Source organism: Triturus cristatus, chromosome 4_1 (genome assembly GCF_964204655.1).
Source record: "Triturus cristatus chromosome 4_1, aTriCri1.1, whole genome shotgun sequence".
In the NCBI taxonomy this organism is placed as follows: domain Eukaryota; kingdom Metazoa; phylum Chordata; class Amphibia; order Caudata; family Salamandridae; genus Triturus; species Triturus cristatus.
Window position 1 is genome coordinate 1,114,392,758 of NC_140585.1, and position 20,409 is coordinate 1,114,413,166.

A 20,409-nucleotide genomic window follows, 5' to 3' on the forward strand; every position below is an offset into this window, starting at 1 on the left:
AGGTGGGGGCCGGTGAGAGGAGCAGAACAGAGGCACTGCTTAGAAAGCTTCTCTGACATCGCATCTGTGTAATGCCTGCAGCCGGAACAACAAAAAAAAGTTGGCTGGCAGCCCAGGCTCAGGCCGCGCTGAGGGGCTATTTTTAGCTTCTCTGATAAGACAGGGCAGCTGAGAAATGTAAGTCGAGAAAGATTCCCTTGGTCTATTCTGTGTTAAACCAGTGCCCCGAGGAAATGTCTATGGAGAAGATTTGTTTTATTTTTTAGCAATTGTTATATTGCTTCTGGCCAGAAAGTAAAATGTTGCTCTTGCTTGGAATTTTAAGGGCTATGTGCCTATATAAAAACGATTTTCAAATTCAGACATTTTTGAATTGTGGCCACAAGCTGCCACCAGTTGCATTGGATAAATGATCCAGTGGTTAAAAGGCTGTGAGGAGAGATGAGAGGTGCGTCTTCGTCTGGGACATTAGGGTACATTGTGTTGACGAAGATGCATAGCTCATTTTTATAAAAGAAAACAAACAGGTTCGTGTGTTCTTCGTTTTTGATTATTATTGCTGATTCTGTTTTTATAAAAGAAAACAAACAGGTTCGTGTGTTCTTCGTTTTTGATTATTATTGCTGATTCTGTGTGTCAGACTTGACACGGTGATTTCAGATGGGGGTGTATAGGGCAGGTAAATGAATTATTGATTATAAGCCTGACAAATTAAGCAGGCCAGAATGTTCGCCTCTGAGCTGTAGGTACTGTAATTGCGCATCGCTGCTCATTTATATATGTTAGTGCAATTGTCTATGCTTTCTGTGCTTGGTATACTGATGGCTTGGCATATGTATTTTATATATGTTTTGTTTTTGTGTTGTATTGACCAGTCTGTTTAGCGTTTAATACCAAGTTCTCCTGTGCAAGTACAGAGATAGTCGTGACGACGGCGATCTTTGCACAGCGCTTGGCTGGAACTTGTTCACAATTACTAAATTTCACAGACGTGATATTACCTTTATCATGCTGTCAAAATAGCAGACAACACGTTATCAGTGTATGTCTAATTGGTGTTGGAGATGAATGAAATAAAAGGAAAAATTATGCAAGACTAAAATATTTTTCACATGACTGCCTTTCTCTTATAGACAGGCAGCCTCGGTCATATGTTTCCAGATTGGACATTAAGGAACAATTATGATCTGTGCACTCGCATCTTAACTCTTGAAGGCCTGTTTTAAATAAGGACTGCCACCACAGAGTGACAAATGAGGCTCGGTATTTAGGGTAATGAGAAAATATCTGACAGGATTACCTTTTTAAAGTTTGCTTTAGTAAACTCATTCTTGTAAGTGGTGGCCCCAAAAGTTGACTTGTTTTTAAATTAGGCTATTTATTGTATAGGTGGAAATTATTGCAAAATGACTGATTTCTTTAGCAGATAAATTATTAATTATCAACATTAACAACTGTTCTTAAACTTGGTTTTCCGAATATTTAGGTAATTTAGCATTCCTATTAGGGCCTACTAGCATTAATATTGACTTCAGGTTGGTGTAGGTTCATGTAATAGGGACATTTGCATATGAGATGTCATTTGGCTAGCTTATGAGCTAACACAATGAGGTTTGTACATTAATTTGAAGGATTTCTCGCCGTTTCAAATACGCTGTGTATCTCCTATAATTTTGCTTACGCCCAGTAGCTACACACAGGGATTAATAGTGTTGACAAGACACAGGGTTTGATAGTGTTTGACAGCAGTGAAATCTGTTTCAGATTTCCTCCTGTCAAAAAGGGGGGGGAAGGAGGAGAATATTGGCTTTCTGCTGGCCCCTGAGGAGGTTCGCTTCCCGCTAGCCCCTTAAAGAAATTAAGCCCCTTAGAAATTAGCCCCCTTAGAAATTAAGTCGAGGAAATAGGTATGGTGCTTTCCCCTTTTTCTCATGTTTTATTGTGATCTTTCAGGGGAATTAGTCCAAGCCCCTAATACAGCTTCTACTAAAGTCCTCCCTTGGACACAAGAACACACTGTGGCATTTGAAGAATTAAAGAGAGCTTTATGTCAAGCACCAGTTTTAGCAAACCCTGATTACAACAAATCGTTTATGCTTTTTGTGACAGAGCGGGATGGAACAGCACTATCTGTCCTAACACAAGATCATGCAGGAAAACACGAGCCCTGTGCTTATTTTTCTAGTACATTAGACCCAGTAGCACAGGCTTTGCCTGCGTGCCTAAAATCAGTTGTAGCAACGGCCTTAGCCATAAGACAAAGTGACTTGATAGTGCTGGGCCACCCTCTGACAGTACAAGTACCACACGCAGTAGAGGTTCTCTTGAACCGGACACAAACACAACACCTGACTGTAGCTAGACTGACAGGCTATGAGCCAACGTTATTTCAACCACACATAGAGATCAGACGATGCAACATACTGAATCCTGCTACCCTTTTGCCCTCCAGTACAGAAAGCGTTTCACCACACGACTGTGTTGAAGTAATACATACCGTGACTAAACCAAGACAAGACTTGACAGACGTTGCACTCCCAGACCCCGACCTAACACTATAAGTTGACGGCTCATGCATGAGGACAGGGGCGGGAGAATTAGTGGCAGCATATGCAGTGACTACTGATACTGTAATAATAGAGACTAAAAGAATAGACATATTGTCAGCACAAGCAGCAGAGCTCATCGCCCTGACACAAGCGTGCATAAGAGCTAAGCACCTGAGAGTAAACATTTACACCGATTCTCTGGCGAGAAAGAGGTTTCTTGACCTCTCATGGGGCCAAGATACAGCATGGCCCCCATATTCAAGCCCTACTGGAAGCAATACATTTACCAACAGCCATAGCTATCCTAAAATGTAAAGCACATACTAGAGCCACAGATACCATTTCCCAAGGCAATGATCTGGCAGACCGAACAGCTAAACAGACAGCTCAGACCCCACTAGACATGACAAAGTTACAGGTTCAATAAGTGTCCAAAGCCATGACAGTTAGGGATCCTTCCAAGGATGTACAAGACATACAGACACATGCTACTATGGACGAATTAAAGAAATGGTCGGAACAAGGAGGGGTACTGACTGATCAGGGTTTCTTTCTGATTCAATGGTACAAATAATTATAAATACCGCACATAGTCCTGCACACTTAGGAGAGAAAGCAATGATAGATAGCTTACAGAATATATGGTTCAACAAGCACCTGCGTGCAGCAGCGAAACAAAAGGTCAGAACATGTATGATCTGTTGCCAATTCAATGCAGGTAAAGGCATTCCGATGGAACAAGGTGGATTCCATCCACCTGACCACCCTTTTGAAGTGCTCCAAATGGATTATATCCAAATAAACAGATGTAGAGGTTACAAATATGTCCTGGTACTAATGAAGCAGGTGTCCCTTCTGTTAGGGTATACCTGGAAATTCCATTGTGTGCGACATCCTGAAGCAGCAGGCCTTGTAGAAAGACATAATCGGATATTAAAATTTGCGCAGACAGATTGGATGGTAGCCCTGCCGGTTGCCCTCTTTTTCATGCGAATGGTAGCTCATTCTAGAACAGGCTTATCTCCCTATGAAGTGGTCTTTGGTAGACCACCAAATATGTGGGGCACTCCAATGCCTAAAAGATTACTGATGTTAATAGTAACATGCTGACAGATTACCTGGCTTCCTTGATGTCTGCACTACTCTCTTGTTGTTCGCAGGTTGCTACCGCCTTCCCTGACAACACCCAGGTCAAAGAATACTCCATCGCTCCTGGATGGAAGGCGCCAAAGTCAGTGCTCTGGACCACGGGGACGGCCGTTAAAGTCAAAGTGCACCTTCACCACTCTTTTACAAAGGAAAAAGACTTTAAACTTGGATTTTGAATTTTGAACACCATTTTCTAGAGGAGACTCCCCAGCAGTTTCCACAAAGCTAAACTTAGATCTAAAAAGTCAGAACCCGTTTGATCAATTAAGTCCACTAGGTGGTGAAGCGGTTGAACATGTATTCTGGCTTGCATAAGATCTTGGACAATAATATTGATAAAAAAAGAGCAAGATGTGCATCACGATAATATGTATCAGCTTAATACTACATGCTATTTTTCCTCCTATTGCCTCACTCTTATACTCCTCCACTAATGATACCATAAAGCACACATTTAGTGATCTGCCATCCTATGAGCTATCATATCGACTTGCCTTACGCAACAATACCTTTATTCAGATGCTGCACCATTCACATCAGACTAGCAATGCTACAGACTGCTGGGTCTGTGGCCGACTCCCCCCCTATCAGAACTATAAGGGAGTTTTGCCCCTCTTTCTCTATCCGTTCACACACAATGGCTCCTGTGGAGCATGGTTTAGTTTGATTAATTCCCTAGATTCGAATCCCGCAGTTTATCAAGACAACTGGGTATGGGGAAACCTGAATTTAGTTTTTGCTTAAAGTCTGCTACCCTAACAAGGAGGGACTTCCCAAAAGAACAGGAACTGATCTAAGAAATGAAGTATATGGATTAGGTAATTTTACACTTAACCTCATGATCCTGAACGTTGAATCTGAAGCTACACCAATCTTGCCCGCCATGTCCGTATTCCCAGTAAAAGGGGAATTATGTATAAGAAAGAATGGCTCCATACACATGGGCCATAGTAAATGCACCACTGTAATAAAATTTAGTGATCAAGGCAAGTCTACATTTAGAGCTTCTCGTCATTCCTACTTTATATGTGGCCAGACCGCATATATACGCCTACCTCTAGATTGGGATGGTACCTGTTACATAGCATTCCTCCTACCACCTGTTTTCCTAGCTCCTCCTGATTATCATAGAAATACTCATTTAGTACACAATAGACAGCAGAGAGATCTCCCAATTGTCGATTACACTGAAACAGCATGGGAAAAATACACAGATTTCAATAAAGGTTTCTTTCCCTATATAGGTACAGTTACCAATAGTAAGCTGATACGTAGATTAACCAGAACCCTTGAAGCAGTAGTGAACGAAACTATTTCCGCCTTAGGCAATTTAACAGAAGAGCAGTCTGCTATGCGGATTGTTGTGCTTCAAAATAGTCTTGTCCTTGACGTTATCCTGGCTGATAGGGGCGGAGCTTGTAGGGTCATCAAATCAAGCTGTTGCATTTTTCATACCAGAAAATTCGCCATCTGTATATAAAGCCATAACTCGCCTTCATAAGATTGTAAGCCAGATACACCAGAATCCAGGCACCTGGACTTGGTCCGGTTGGTTTTGGAGTGTATTATCTACCTTTGGATGGAGGGTCCTATCCTTCCTAGGTATTGGCCTTCTCATACTATTCAGTTGCTGCTTATGCCTGCAATGTGGACCAGCGATTTGTGGTCTGTGTGCCACATCGTGCATTCCACATCAAGATTTTCATTCAAGATCCCGGAAGAAGAAAGAAGAACAAATGATGCTATATGAACAGATCAATGGATTAATGAAGATTGATATCTCTTGACGGGCAAGTAGGGGACAAGGAGGGAATGTGGAAATATGGATTTTTCTGGTCAGTTATGTCCCCTATCTTGGACCCCAACGGTTCTATGTGCATGTTACAAGTACATGTATGTTCCCTCCAGTTCCAGTTATGAAGACGCAAATACATGTGCGTCCACCGTTAACATGTCCTCTGTTGATCCGCCATGAATGGGCCGGATATTCCATTCCTAAGTACGAAAGGCCACCGCCTTTATATGGTTCACTTATGCCATTTTACAGTCCAGGCAAGTAGGCCCTGATTCTGTCATCAAGCTTTTCTTGCTTTCTGTCTCTGAAGCTCCAGTCCGAGCCTGCATCTGTGACCATGAACTTTGTCTCATTCTCTGCGCGGCTCACGAAGCCTGACATCAGCCTATTCTCTGCCAAAAACTGTATTTCACCTTCGAAATTATCTGCTCCGTTCCCTGCCCAATGCATTCCTGTCTAGTAGTTTAAGTAAACATTCTTCCAGCTACCGAGCAAAAGGCCCGGCTTCTCTGTCCTCATGCAAGTAATTCATAGCCCTGTTACCATGGAAAGTTTCTGCCCCTTGCATCTCATGTAGACACTTAGACGCTTGTGCACGCACTCACAGTCAGTATAGAATAGATTTTGTCCGAGAGCCCTTCCCTTGTGGATAACATAGTTCTTTAAACATAGGATGTTAGATATGATTTGGGATTAGGTTGACTTGACCCCCCAGACTTTTTGTCTCCACATGTAGAGCTAAATGTCAAGTCCCCTTCACCCTCTAGTTGCGCGTCAATCACACGTCATGCTGCTGCGCGCGCATCTCTGCCAAGTATTTCTGCTGACATTGCGAAATCATCTCCAGGTATCCACCCACACATGACAAATTACCCATTATCATCAAGTGGACGCCCACATGGACGCCCACCTTCACGCCTACTTACACGCCCACATGCTCTTATCTCATTCTCTCTTGCTCTTTTGCTTACGTACAATTGAGAAATGTATATATACTGTACTCTGTGAATAATGTTTTGAGAATATTGAGAATACTTTTCAGCCCCGTCCAGATCCTTTTTTGGTGATGGAAATATTCTCCCTTTGACTCGAGTTATTGGAATAAATCCCTTTATGAACCTGATACCACAGACTCAGCCTCTTGCTTTATGCATGATTTTATTTATATACTTAAAAGTCTGAGAGCGTAATATTTTATTTACCACAATACACTAAGGGCCTGATTATGATGTTGGTCGGACCGACACCGACAGGACGTCGGTGACGATCCAACGAACTGACAGCCCTTCTGTCCAACTGCCGCATTATGATGCTGGAGGCCGGAAACTCAGTGGTTGAGGGAAGACCTTTGCCTCCGACAGGACCTGAAATCCCATTGGGCTGTGGTCGGAATTGTATCCCTTGAATTGCGGCGGTGCCGAGACAGTCACCGCCCTCAGGATTACATGTATCAGAAATGGACTTTGGGGGCCCCAAGCAGAGCCCCCATCCCTCGTACACATGTAGTACTGCCATGCACCTCCAAACACAGTGTGTCATGCACCACATGGTGCATGGCACACAGTGCATGGATGTGCACAAGGTGCTCATTTAAACTGCAGATTGTGATTCAGCCTTTTCCTGGGCTGCAGCACAAGCCTCCATGTAAATTAGCAGTTTCCGCTGCCATCTCGGCGGTCACATCAAAATGCAGCAGTCGGACTGCTGACTGCTTGTTGGCGGTCTCCTGACCGCCACAATAGCAGTCGGCCGTCCAACCTACCGCTAACTTAATATGGCCCTTAATTGCATTGAAAGTGCACTTAGCAAGGAAAATCATGGTCTTGGCTATACTAGTGATTCTGAGATACATCTGAAAAGGAATTCAGGTTACTAACTCTAGAGGAGAACAGAACCCATCCCTCTGTTCAAAAGGTGATATGTCATTTTATAATGTATAGTCTGTGCCCTGCCAATCTATATTGCATGTATGCCATTTTGCCACATTAACTTGTATTGACACTCATTGCAGGACATAATCTCAGTGTAGCTGTGAATTAGCAGTGACTTGAGAGGGAGTTATACAGATAATAAAAGATAGCTTTAAAAATGGTCACCATTAGCTTCCATTGCTGTACAAATAAGAGGAGCTTACTAAATATTCTTCAGTGGGCCAGGGTAAAATATTTACCCGCTCTAACCTCTGTCCATTAGGTACAGGGAATAAAGTGCCATTAGTTGGTGTTCCTTGGCATTAATTGGTGTTCCTTGGTCTCCTGAGTTCCTATGATGAAAAAGTATAGTGTGATAAGTTGTATTGCTCCCAGCCAATATATCACCTTCCTGCCACACAGAGGTTCTGAGCTGCAAGGAACACTCGTGCCACAAGCAACTAACACCTGTATGGTGAACTCTTTACAGACTCTCCTTGAGCCACTTATGTCAGCCCTATTCATCCCTTCTTTTTAAACCAGGACAACCCCTACATTGCTGGCCCAGTCAGCCCAGGGAGAGGGACCTTCTTTTCATTACCCTCCTCGCCCACTAGTTATTAACACTATTCCTGTTATTGTTGGGGCCTGAAGGGACTTCAAGGCCCAGACTGCTCTGCCCCAGGGGGAGGGTCTTGGAACTTGACGCATTCCCGTCAGTGTTGTCACCAGCGCTATAAAGCACTCAGACTTACCTTGCAGCGCGAGACACTATTCCTGTTGGGGCCTGAAGGGACTCCAAGGCCCAGGCTGCTTTCCCTAGGAGGAGGGGCTTGGTACTGGCAGCATTCCTGCCAGCGCTATATAGTGCTCAGCATCATCCTGTGGTACACCTGGGCAAAGCTCAGGCCAAAGGCAGGCCCATCTGTATCCATCCGCGATCAAACGAGGCTGGGCTGGGCCACCTCCCAACTCGTTTCTTCTTGAGATCTCTGTAAGTGAGACCATAAATATACTCCCTTCTACCATTCTTCACAAATCATTGGACAGTGGCCCTTTCTGACTCAGGAACCTTGTACAATCACTGCCTGCTCTCACTCTAGGTGTTCAACACAGTGAGGCCTCATGGGCAAGCGCAAGTGCATTGGGGTCCCTCCGGCACTGGCACCTCCCCTAAAATAACCTCAAATGATCGGATGTTACAGAGGGCGATAAGGGTCGTAGCAACTGAAATCAAACTGACAGAGAGAAGACTTTCTATGGGTTTTGGGGCGTCAGCGCAATCACTATCTGATCTACCTGAAACAGCCACTGTTATAGGTACCACTGAGGTTGAGAACAGCGTGGCGGGTGGGGCCACCAACAAATCACCCACTGAATCGCAATTGTAATGGGTGCCACTGTCTGATACCCCCCCTCAAGGAGGACTGTCTGAAATAAGAAATTAAAGACTAGTGTCCAGCCTGACCTCTCATCTACCACCTCGGTGTCTGCCCACCCCTCTTATGTATCTGCTGGAATTGATGTCAATCCAAAACCTAGCTGGGTGGCTGAACTCCTGGACGAACTAGTTGGCAGGGTTAAGAGAATATCGACAATGGAACTTACGCCAGTCTTGGCACACCTTATCAAAAAAGCTCTCAAAGACACCACAACACCCCAGCCTCAACCTCATCAGTCCATTGATGGAGGAGGGCCTGTACCTAGTGCCCCGGCTGTATCAAGCAGGCACATCACATCAAATACTGTCCCAAAAACAACAACAGCCAGAGTGAAACTGGTACCAACCGGGAACCAAATGGGATCAAATGAGAAGGGGGCAACAAATGGATCAATACTGCCACCAGGGTGGTGGCGAGGGGCTTTGTGGGTCTGCTGTTCCGCCTCAAAGTTAAAGGAAGCTCCCTGCTATTAACCTACCCCCGGTGGATTGCCCTCATGTGGCTATCTTGTCAGGAGTTCCGGAACTGCACGAAGGTCCGAAAGAGACGTATGATGAACTGCCGAATAAGTGCCTGAATTGGCGTGTGAAGAAAAGTAATGTTTTCCTCTCACTGGCACACATCATACCTTTTATAGATAAGATGAGGTAGGTTGGGAAGAGCCGGATAAACCGCCCTGAGGACTGTGTTATTATTCATTTTAAAGATCCAAATTTGGTTAAAAAATTGGTGCTTGATGTTGTGCACACACCCGTGGGGGAAACAAACATTGCTCTACTGCCACTGGAATATTCCCATAAACCGAATTCTTATACAGGCCAAGATGCTACCTCGTCACTACCCTAGCATGTTTCATGTACAAGTGTTTCTCCCAATGGCCTGCCTTGTTCTAATGGACTTTATAATGTACCCATTACTAACCGCTTTGATGTCTTGGAGCAAGTCAATTGATTTATTGACAAGGAGGGTTTCCAGCGCTCTAACTGTCATCAGGGGGGTTGCTGAAGGTTGTTCAAGGATTGGTCTACTCAACAAAGGAAATCGGACCCAGACAAACTCCCCCCTCATGACAACTAAAGCTAGACATCTCGTTCCCCATGCTAACCCACCTGTTGGTTCCTGTACGGATTCCCAAACTGATTGTCTATTTAATCCTCGCATAGTTATAATTTGCCACAACAGTGACCTGAGGATAGGGAAGTGGACACCACAGTTGGACAATCCACTTTTTTGCTTAATCATGGAACAGTTAGATCTAGTAATCCGAGCAAAAATTGTGACTGTAGAACCAGGGTCCATAACACTGTTCCTGTGAAGACAGCTACAAGGGAGATGGCAGTTCAAGAAGGGGCTGGAGAAATGACAAGAGCTATAGAACCCTAACTCCCACAGAGGGTCATTTAATGGAATGTCGCTTCCTTACACGCCAAACAGATTGCAAAGATTGGGGCCTTTTCATTGATCAGTTCGATGTCTGCCTCCTTCAAGAAACTTGGCTAACTACAAAAGCGCAGTGAACAGGTTATGTTTCCCTTAGTATAGAGGCATCAACCAAGAGCAGGTGCAGACCGTCTGGAAGCCTGATGACATGGGTTAGAACTCACCTTGGTTGCACAGTGGAAAAGGTTGAGGCAATATCAAGTGACATTTTGTGTGTGCACCTTTTATTCCCACCTGACCTAACAGTAAAGTGTTTACAACATTGACTCCTGACCTATGAGCAACAGACAGGAATCTCCGACAGTTGATCTACTTGTATCCCACATGGCAGGCCTACCGGTGTGTGTACATAAAATAGTGGTGACCTCAACTGCCGCTTTGAACCTTTGAATCTGAGTAGTAGTGACCTTGTGCAGGAGGGGGACAGTGTCTGGTCCATTCTGGAACTAACTTTATTCCCCATAAAGAAACCAATCCCAGCTGACCCTCCAATTAAATGCCCAGACCTTGAATCGGAGTGTACGTACATGCAATGGGCAAACTCGATCCGACAGGGAAGGGAGGCACACCTTTAACAGTCTGCAAAGCACCAGCTTAAAAGATTACATATTGGTTGATGTCAGATTATGGTCATTCGATACTGATATGACAGTCACAACAAGGCATGACAGTGACCACAACGCATTAGTACTTGATATGGTCCTCCCCCTCAGTAGGGTCACAGCCACCCAATTGGAATTCGATGGCAGGTTCATCTAGCTACTAACAGGTGTAGGATAAATTTCAGTATGTTGGTACATTCACAGGACTCAGTGAAGTCTATTTATAAGCTAGTGACCAAGAGTCTATAAGATTTGTGTAACATAGACTCTTATATGGGCCAGATAAACTCCATAGCAAAGATTGGGGAAGCCCATAGCCAATTATGTGAAGGCCTCAAAACCCGCTTTTATAGAGAAGGGAGACATAAGGGAGTTAGGAGGAACCCCCCTTTGTTGTTTAATTGTCATTGTAGATCTGCTCAGCTCGCACTAATTACCTCGATCAAGTCCCAGGACAGAAATGAGATTCAAGCCAAGAGAACGGCCTATAAAAAAGCTGTTAACAATGCCAAGAGGGAATGGGAGCAGGGAAGATGGGAGGCATCGCTCGCTGCTACTAAAGACAAAGACCAAACTACATTTTGGAACCTAGCAGCCACTGGGAACTCTGAGGGCATAGTCACCATTGAAAGCAATATTGCAGCAGATGTTTGGAACAAACACTTTACAAACCCCTACTCACCAATCCTGGGAGCTAATGCTTCACTAGCGTTGGCAAAGAGCCCCCCCCCCCCTCTCCTCTTGAAAGCAATAGAGGGAGTTTCCACTAACAAAGAGCACCCCATTAGCACCCCATTATCACATGTAAGGAAGTGGTCCTGGCCATTAAAAAGATTGCTCCTGACAAAGCCACCCGGTATTGACAAAATCCCGGATGATCTGTTTTTGGCTGAGACCGATGTTTGAGGTCACTATTTTGCATTTTTTTAATGCCTTTATGGGTGGGTTACCAATTCCTCCATCCCGGGAGGGGGCGGAAATAATCTCTATTTACAATAAGGGCTCCCCCTCAGTGCCATCAATTACAAACATATTACACTTCAAGCATGAATAGGATCCAAACAAAGTGTGATTTAAAGTACAGAAATGCAAAATACATTTTCTAAATTATGGTAAATTTTTAGGTTTAATTAAGTTGTCAAAATGCTTTCCATGTTATTTCTAAATAAAACAATAAAAAATGTCATTCAACTTCACCTGAGCAATAATTTGTTCTCCATCCGTGAACGATTTAGTTCCTATTACATCCACCACTTTCATACGTTCTGACAACTAATGAAAAAACAGCACAACAGTTATATTTGATTATTTTAACAGTGAACACATAATAATAGCAAAGTGGTGATTCATGTCCTCATATAAAAACCTAATAGAAAAAATGCAAAAAAAAAAATACTTAAGGGCAAAGTAATCTCTCATAAAGACTTGTAGTAAAATATTTTTTCATTAGAAAGGAATGGAAACATGTGTACTTAAGTAGGAAAAAAACCCAGACATGATGATGCGGAGACACAGATAATGGGTTAGAGTGACAGAGACTTAGGGAGAGAAAGACACAAAATGAATAATGGGACAGAGAGTCACTCACAAAGGGCCTCATTTTGATAGCGGACGGTCAGACCGCAGCCCGCTATCATGTCGGTTAGGAGACCGACCGACAAGCAGGCAGTGGTCTGACTGCCCAATTATAATGTGACCGCCTGGCTGGCAGGCAGAAAGTGCTCATTTACACTGCGGCTTATGCTGCAGCCCAAGAAAAGGGCCGCAGCACAAGCTGCATTGTCAATGAGCACTTTGTGCACCTCCGTGCACTGTATGCCATGCACCATGTGGCACATGACACATGGAGGTGCATGGAGGCATTACATGTGCCCCCTGGGCCACTTTACAATGGACCACGATGCACGGGTGCCTTGTTTTGGGACCCCAAAGTCCTTTTCCAACAGCCTTTTCATGGGGGTCTATATGACATAAAAGGGCTGTCGGAAAGGAGTATCGTAATCCCGACTGCAGTGCCTGCCTCGGCACCACCTCCATTCAGGAACACAAGTCTGACCGCTGCCCCGACGGGATCAATGATCCTGTCAGAGGCAGCGGTCTTACCCCCTGCTGCCTAGGGTCCGACCGCCAGCATTGTAATCGGTGGTGGGACTGAAGGGCTATCTGCCAGTCAGACCACCACTGACGGCCTGTCGGTGGCGACCCGACTGACATTGTAATGAGGTACGAAGTGATAATGAGGCACAGAGAGGTAGATACAAAGAAGGGATGTGGTGTAAGCAGGGACATACAGAAGAGAGACATGAACACCAATGGGGGGAAACCACTTCCGAATGCAAATTAACACAACCCAGACAGTCCTCAGCCCAAAACCGTGAACATATTGGCAGACTGCTAGATAAATAACACCTAACAATAACAGTAACAAATTCAGGACTGTAGTTGAATATAAGGTCACATTTTTATTACACTGTTTAGCACATTTTATTTGATTTGATTGGGAGGGCGTATACAGCGCTATCCTATTGGAGGTCGAAATAGCACTGTACACAGGCACAGGTTATGTAACCAATATGTGAGAATGCAGCAGCATGCAAATACAGTTACAATGTGAACTAAGGGTAGTAAGTGAGTAAAAATATAGAGGAGATCAGACACAAGATAACGGGGTAAAGTGGGGGAGGAGAAGAAATCGGTCTAGGATGATTAAATTATTGTGAAGATCAGGGATTTGAGATATGTCTTGCATTACACCAGAGAGAGCAAGACTGGTTCAAGTAGAGGTTGTTCTACAGTCTTTGGGCCTTATTCCGAGTTTGGCAGTACGTGGACCGCCGCTCTGTGGTGGCAGTCTGACGGCGGTGAGCCGTCCGCTGTATTAAGACTTGGGCAGATTGGCTTTGCGAAGACCATAGCTGGACACCCGGAACCGCCAGCACACCGCCGACTGTTGCGGTCGGGGGAAGGCAGCCTCCATTAGGCGGTACAGATGCGGAACACCGCCGTCCAAATTATGAGTTGACTTCCAGACGAGCCGACTGCTGCGGTCAGACCACCACCTAAAGGTAATTGGAAATTAAGGATTTGGGGTGCATAGCCCTTTTCTGTTCTTCCCAGCAGACTTCGACATGAACCCAATTCTCCAGGTCCCCACAACACAGGAGCATCTTCACCCCGAGGAATAAAACCCCACCTTTGGCAAAATACAGGTAAGTGCTTTGGTACCATTTATCCATTACTTGGACTGCCCACATATGGATTGGACTCCTGCAATGGGTAGGTGGTATTTTTCCACATATATCATGCATAAGTGTGCATTCAACACATATGCAGTAGGTATGTACACACATGCATCGATATATATGGAAATACATTGCCCACCACCGCAAGACTGCTGCAGTCACACCACCGGCCCCTTGGGAAACTCTTAATACGGCAGTCAGAAGGCCACAGGCGCAGCGGCCTCCTAGCGGTTGTGGACTCGGTCCTTTAGCGGTCGGATCGCCAAATTCGTAATAAGGCCCTTAGTCTACATACATAGAAAGCATGCAGGTGCATATGTTCTTTGTCAGTATTTTGGATTTCCACCCTGGCCAGGGTGGTTCTGCTGTTAGTGTGCCACTGGACATAATGGGGCTTAATAAACTCTATATTTAGTAGTCTGAAGAGTAGTACTATAGGATTACAATTCACATACTACTAAATGCTGTTAACAAACTTACAGCCAATCACTTCCACCTCTACTATATTTTCTGTGGAGAGATTGCTGCCATGGTGGTGATCTTCACACACATAGGTATACATTTTAGCAATAAATGTGGGCGAGACAAGGGCAGTGGAAACATACTGCCATCTGGAGTCAAGAATGTCGGAAAACGAAACAACAAAAAGTGAAGTGAAATGTATAAAAGAGTAACTGTTCCTAAACAGTTTTTCTTTTTTAGATTTTTGCAGTTACAGCAAGTACTAGATAAAATGTCCTCATACAAATCAGCTGCCCAATCTCTAATTGTGTTTAGCATCTTTCTTCAACCCTTCCAAAAATCAATTCAAGTGTTGATTTTAATGTACACCTGGAATATTTATAAGGAATTCTACTCTAGCAGCATCAGCTGGTATATATAACAAAGAAAACTTACCTCTAATGATTTAAGGAACGGCAAAGATTCTATAAAAGTTTCATACATTCTTCTTTTTTTGGCATTGTTCTTTACAATAATTCTCCGGAAGGTTACCCTATCCTGTTGATCAAAATGAAAAAAAAACACATTTTCAGTTCACAGAAGCAAATGTTTTGGACTACAGACATAGTTTAGTTAGCACACACCTACTACCAAACTTCCCATATGACATAAGAAAAACAAGCCTTTGACGATATTTAATAAATTTCATACTTGTCAATTCTGGAGCTTTTTTGAAAGGGTACCCCTAAACAGAAGATACATATACGTTATTTTCACCTCCAGATAATCAGTAGCTGCATGAATCCTAAAATATTTTTTACTTTTCACAGCTAGCCTCTTACCAGCCCTGGAGAGGCTAAGATGTTCAACTTTGGATCAAAGAGCAGTAATTCATTTATGACCTTCACTTAAAGCGTAGTCTAGCACCCATGTAATGAACCTGGGCAGGCATAGCCTTGCCTATATACCCCTACAGAAGGCACAGCTTAAACCAATTCTACCTGTGCACTGTGGACGGCTGGGAGGAGCTCAAGCATGCCAAGGTCTGTGTAGTTCTTAAAGTGTCCACAGAAGAGGGTAGGGAGGATCTGATATGCCCTTACTTTTTTTTAGCAGGCAAGGGTGGATTTGACATGTCCTCTGTGGCAAGCAGCAACAGTGTTGTGGCAGTGGTCTAATCCTGTTTACCACTTCTACAGAAGGTGAACAGTCAAGGCAGTATGGTAGGGTGGTGCTCTGAGTAACAGTGATTTGCGGAGGAAGGTATTGAGCCTAATCATCTTAGAGTGTCCGGTAACAGGTACTTAACCTCAACTGTTAGCGCCAACCAGTGGGAGTGTTCAGGCTGGTGGTACTTACTGGCTGCAGTCTCCAGGGAAGTGTGTTTTTTGCACTGGCAGATGTGCTGCTTGTTGCTGGTTGAGCAGGCCACAAGCACACTGTCATGCACAAAGCAGGAGATGTGGGCCTTTACATAGATCATCTATGGAGGTGGTCCACATCAGAGACAGTCTCTGAGGGTGTGGTGTAGAGCCAGCAGCTTCAGCAGTGACGCGCATGGTGGAATCACCATGCAAAGTAATAAAAAGTGAAGGGGTGTGAAGGTTAATGAAAGCAGTGGAAGAGGGTGCACCTTCATCAAAGACAAACGGTGACTACCTTATGGAGACAATTTTGGGTATGAGACTGACACAGAAGTAGAGAAAGGATGGCCCACAGTGGATAAGGCCCATACACCATTGATAGCAAAAGGGGTAGGAAAGCAACTTAAGTGGAAGGTGGGTGCAAAAGTGGATAGCTTATGAGCAGGATGGCCAGAGTTGGGAGGTCAGAAGACAGAGTAAGGTGTTCACAAGTGTGAGAACGTTCTAATGGGGGTAATGCTTCAAGTTTGGGGAGCTGTGAACAGAGAAGAGTGAGCCGTTTTGGGTTCCTAAGGAGGAAGAACACAGGGGTTATACACGTAGTCTATGGGTCGTTTGGTAGAGCACTGCCTGCAACTTTTGGATGGCATGGACACCCATCATTGACTTATCCTGGTGGATGAGATGAGGGATGATTTCCCAATGCTATTGGAGCCCAGAGCAGACTTGGTGCATGCGTCTGAAAATAGGGAGTGGTTCAGTGTGGCCCCCAATATCAATGAAGGAGTGTATCAGTGTAGCTTACTTCCTAGAAAACTTTGATGTTGGATGTTGGGAAATGAGCGTTGGGGAGGTCGGTGATGGTGGAAGAATATGGGGAGAATGATGATGAAATAACTAAACTTGATTATGATAAGGAGACTGGAGAACTGGAAGAGGGTAAAACTGCTGATGTGCAAGCAGTTGGGAGGCAGACCAAGGGACAAGAAAGTGGTTGGTCTTAGATGACTAAAAAGGGGTGATAAGCTTTGGTGCCTTCCAGCTTAGTAGAATGGAGAAGCATAAAAAAACATCATAGAAGACAGGTGAGAGACAAGAAGTCATGAGGTGTTGAGCAAATTGCAGTTGGAAATTTAGAGGCAAGGTGTGAAGGGTTGACAGTCAGCTTGGGATCTTAGGGAGAAGAGAAGGAGACATTTGATGGTTATAGGAAGTCAGTTGGGGCTGGTGAAGAAATGGTATGAGGTAGGTGTTACGCTGAAATTGGTCACTCTAATGATCGCTAAAGGAGCTGAATTCTAAGGATTTGAAGGCAATAAATGTACAGAAAAGGGAGTGTGAAAATATTTTGGAGCTGCGGGCTTCAAAGGAATGGTAAGAGAAAGCAATGCAATAGGACTCGCATTTACGTGAGACCTATTGCATTGCAAACGGTACTGTGGGCGGGCGAGAAGGCACGAACAATGGAGTGGGGGTGCGCGAGAAGGCATAGACTCAAAGTAAAGGGGTCAGTAGCCATGGAAGGATACAAATGGCAACATGGCCACCATAAGGAGGGACTAACAAGCCTAAAACCAATCAGAAGGCACCATTTAGGACCGACAGAAACACGCTGATAAAAAAGATGGCAGGAGAGTGGGCGGAGCTTTTATGGATCTTCCACTCCATACTGTATACTGCATGCCTCGCAAAGCGAGCAGCGCATGCGCTGCCGCTATAGGCTCGACCTAAAAAGTGATGGGCATAAGAAAGAGGGTGGGAGAAACATTAGGATAAGAAGCAGGTGAAGGGGATAAGAAGAATGTTAAAAAGTATGTCCTTACATGGGCCTCCATATGCCTTTGGGAACCCATCTGTCTCCAGAGACAAAAAAAACATATAGAAGCCAGAGTTCATAGATGTTTACAAGGTACTAACTAATGCAGTTCAGGCAAAGGAGGGCTCACAGTAGGACAAATAAGAGCTGGCCAAGCTGGAAACTTCATAATTTTTGATTTATGCAAGTAGTTTCAGTGAGCATTATCTAGAGAATCACATGACTCTTTCCACATATCTGGATGTGATTAGAATGGTGCAGATGGGTTTTGGGAGGTTTGCAGGGTTGCCATATAATGAAATGTTTAGGGCAAGAATGGGACGTTGACATCAAGCTGTGGCTATAGTGGATAGATCCTACCAGAAATGCCTGGCTCTTCATATTACCAACAGATTACCACTTCAACATAGACCCTTTCTGGGATGTCTCTCCCAGTTTGGGGTGGGAGGAATGGCAAAAGAGACAGAATGTAACTGGAGTGGCACTTTGAGAGATCATATCAAGTGCACACTGTAAATTCAAATATAAAAGTTCTAAATGTGGGGGAAGGCACCCAGTTATGTGCTGCCTGGACCAGATCTCAGGTGGGCACTGTCAACATGATAGTGGAAGGGGGCAACAACAGCCTGCTGATAAGGGTGCATACTTCACTTAACCATCAGGGCATGACAACATGGATACTTTTATTCCTAGGAGGGAAACAGCAAAAGTTTTGAAATGCGGATTTAAGGATGGCTTCAAATTGGGGTATCAAGACCTCCGGAAGTGGAAGTGGACAGAGAAACTGAGGTCAGTTAAGGGTTTGCCAAGTTTCATGCAAGGGAAGCTTATGGGAGAGGCTGAAGAGTGTAGAGTGGCTGCTCCTTCTTTGAGTGACCGCTACCTGATCTTATAGTATCACCTTGATTCTATGACAACTTATCATGAACAACAATATTGTGACACAAGAGTATTGTGTTAAAATATAGTCAACACAAATATTGTGTTTACATACATTGTATTTTGTATGCACACTACCAAAATTTTGAGGCAAGCAAAAATATTGTGTAACAGAATGCTGCCAGGAAAAAAGGAAGAATATTGAAACTTTAATATAAATAGCAATATGAGTAATTATTGAATATATTTATAAAATAATAACTTAATAAAAAATTAAGTAATTTTAGTAAACTGTATAAAATATATACATATATGCATATATGTGTTTGTATATATATATACATACATACATATATATAATGTATATAAAAATATACATATATCTAAGCATATATAAATATATATCTCAAACAATCCTTGTTGAAAAGAAAAGCCCACTCCAAAGTTGTTGGTGTTCTCACATGGGCACCATTGCTGCAGGGCTGGGAGTGGTGAGAACTTTGTGCTTTGAACTGTAGATATATATATATATATATATTACCTACTGGCGGTCGCCAGTAGGTAGTTATAGTTAGGACCCTGTTTCCATAGGAAAACCGCAACATTCTATTTTGAATAACTTTGGCGCCGGTCGACGAATCCTCGCGAAATTTTCAAAATAGGTGGGGCGCTGCGCTCCGCTCCTACCCTGAAAGTCTCGGGGGGATTCGTCAAGCGGGGGCTGAGATAAAAGGGGGGTCCCAAAACGCGTTTTTCCCATGCATTTTTCCATAGGACCTTTAGACACAGCTACAGCCCGAACGGCTGAACAGAGTTCCTTGAAATTTGGCAGAGAGGTAGTCTACAGGTCAAGGAAGTGCCTTTTGTAGGTTTGGTGTAAATCTGTTCAGTAGATTCTGAGAAAATAGCCTTTAAATCAATATATATATCTGAGCCAGCTTACGGTGCGCTTACGGTGCGCTTACCGTACGCGTACGGTGACGTGCGCGAGCGCGATTCTGATTGGCTGTTAGATCTTAGTAAACATTCGAATCGGTCGAAACCAGGAAGCGGCGGCCGCCATTTTCTCTCTCGCACTCTGAGTGGGGATTAAAAAACAAAGGACCAAAACATGTAAAGGGGCTGTTTAGACAGCTCCTAAGCACCTAGCCATGTTGGGGGAGTCCCCAAAGATCCCCCAAGGCCAAAAACGGAATTTTAATTTTTTCGATAATTTCGCCGATTACGCTTACCGTACGCGTAAGGTAAAAATTTAAAAAAAAAAAAAATTTATCCATACTCTCCCCACCCCATGTGCAAATGGTGCCCGAAGGGCACCATTCGTGCATGGCATATCACAGATGTGAAAAATTAAAATATTACCTTTCACAACGAAGCGCATCATATGTCCTCCATGTGCGCACGGTGCGCGAAGTGCATCGTGCGTACATGGCCCATCTAGCGTAACGTGGGCACGTGGTGCGCGTAGCGCACCGCGTGCCCACCGTGCGTGCACGGCACTAACTGCGTAAAGTGGGCGCGCGGTGCGCGAAGCGCACCGCGTGCTCACAGTGCGCGCACGGTGCGCAAAGCGCACCATGCGCGCACGGAACGAACTGCGTTAAGTGGGCGCGCACGCCACGAATGGGCGCGCACGCCGCGAAGCGCATCGTGCGTACATAGCCCATCTAGCGTAACGTGGGCACGCGGTGCGCGTTGCGCACCGCGTGCCCACCGTGCGTGCACGGCACTAACTGCGTAAAGTGGGCGCGCGGTGCGCGCACGGAACGAACTGGGTTAA

The 20,409-nt window shown here is 44.4% G+C and overlaps 1 protein-coding gene across 2 annotated transcripts in view; it reads right to left on the minus strand.

The window, feature by feature from the left end:
* Positions 1-20,409, minus strand: part of PRKAR2B (protein kinase cAMP-dependent type II regulatory subunit beta) — a 343,470-nt gene that overhangs the window by 47,105 nt on the left and 275,956 nt on the right. For both annotated transcript variants that reach the window (XM_085654132.1, XM_085654133.1), the window contains exons 7-8: positions 15,027-15,128; positions 12,085-12,159 (exon numbers count right to left, since the gene is read on the minus strand). In XM_085654132.1, the coding sequence (XP_085510258.1) occupies positions 12,085-12,159; positions 15,027-15,128 (177 nt within the window). The remainder of the gene's footprint in view (positions 1-12,084; positions 12,160-15,026; positions 15,129-20,409) is intronic.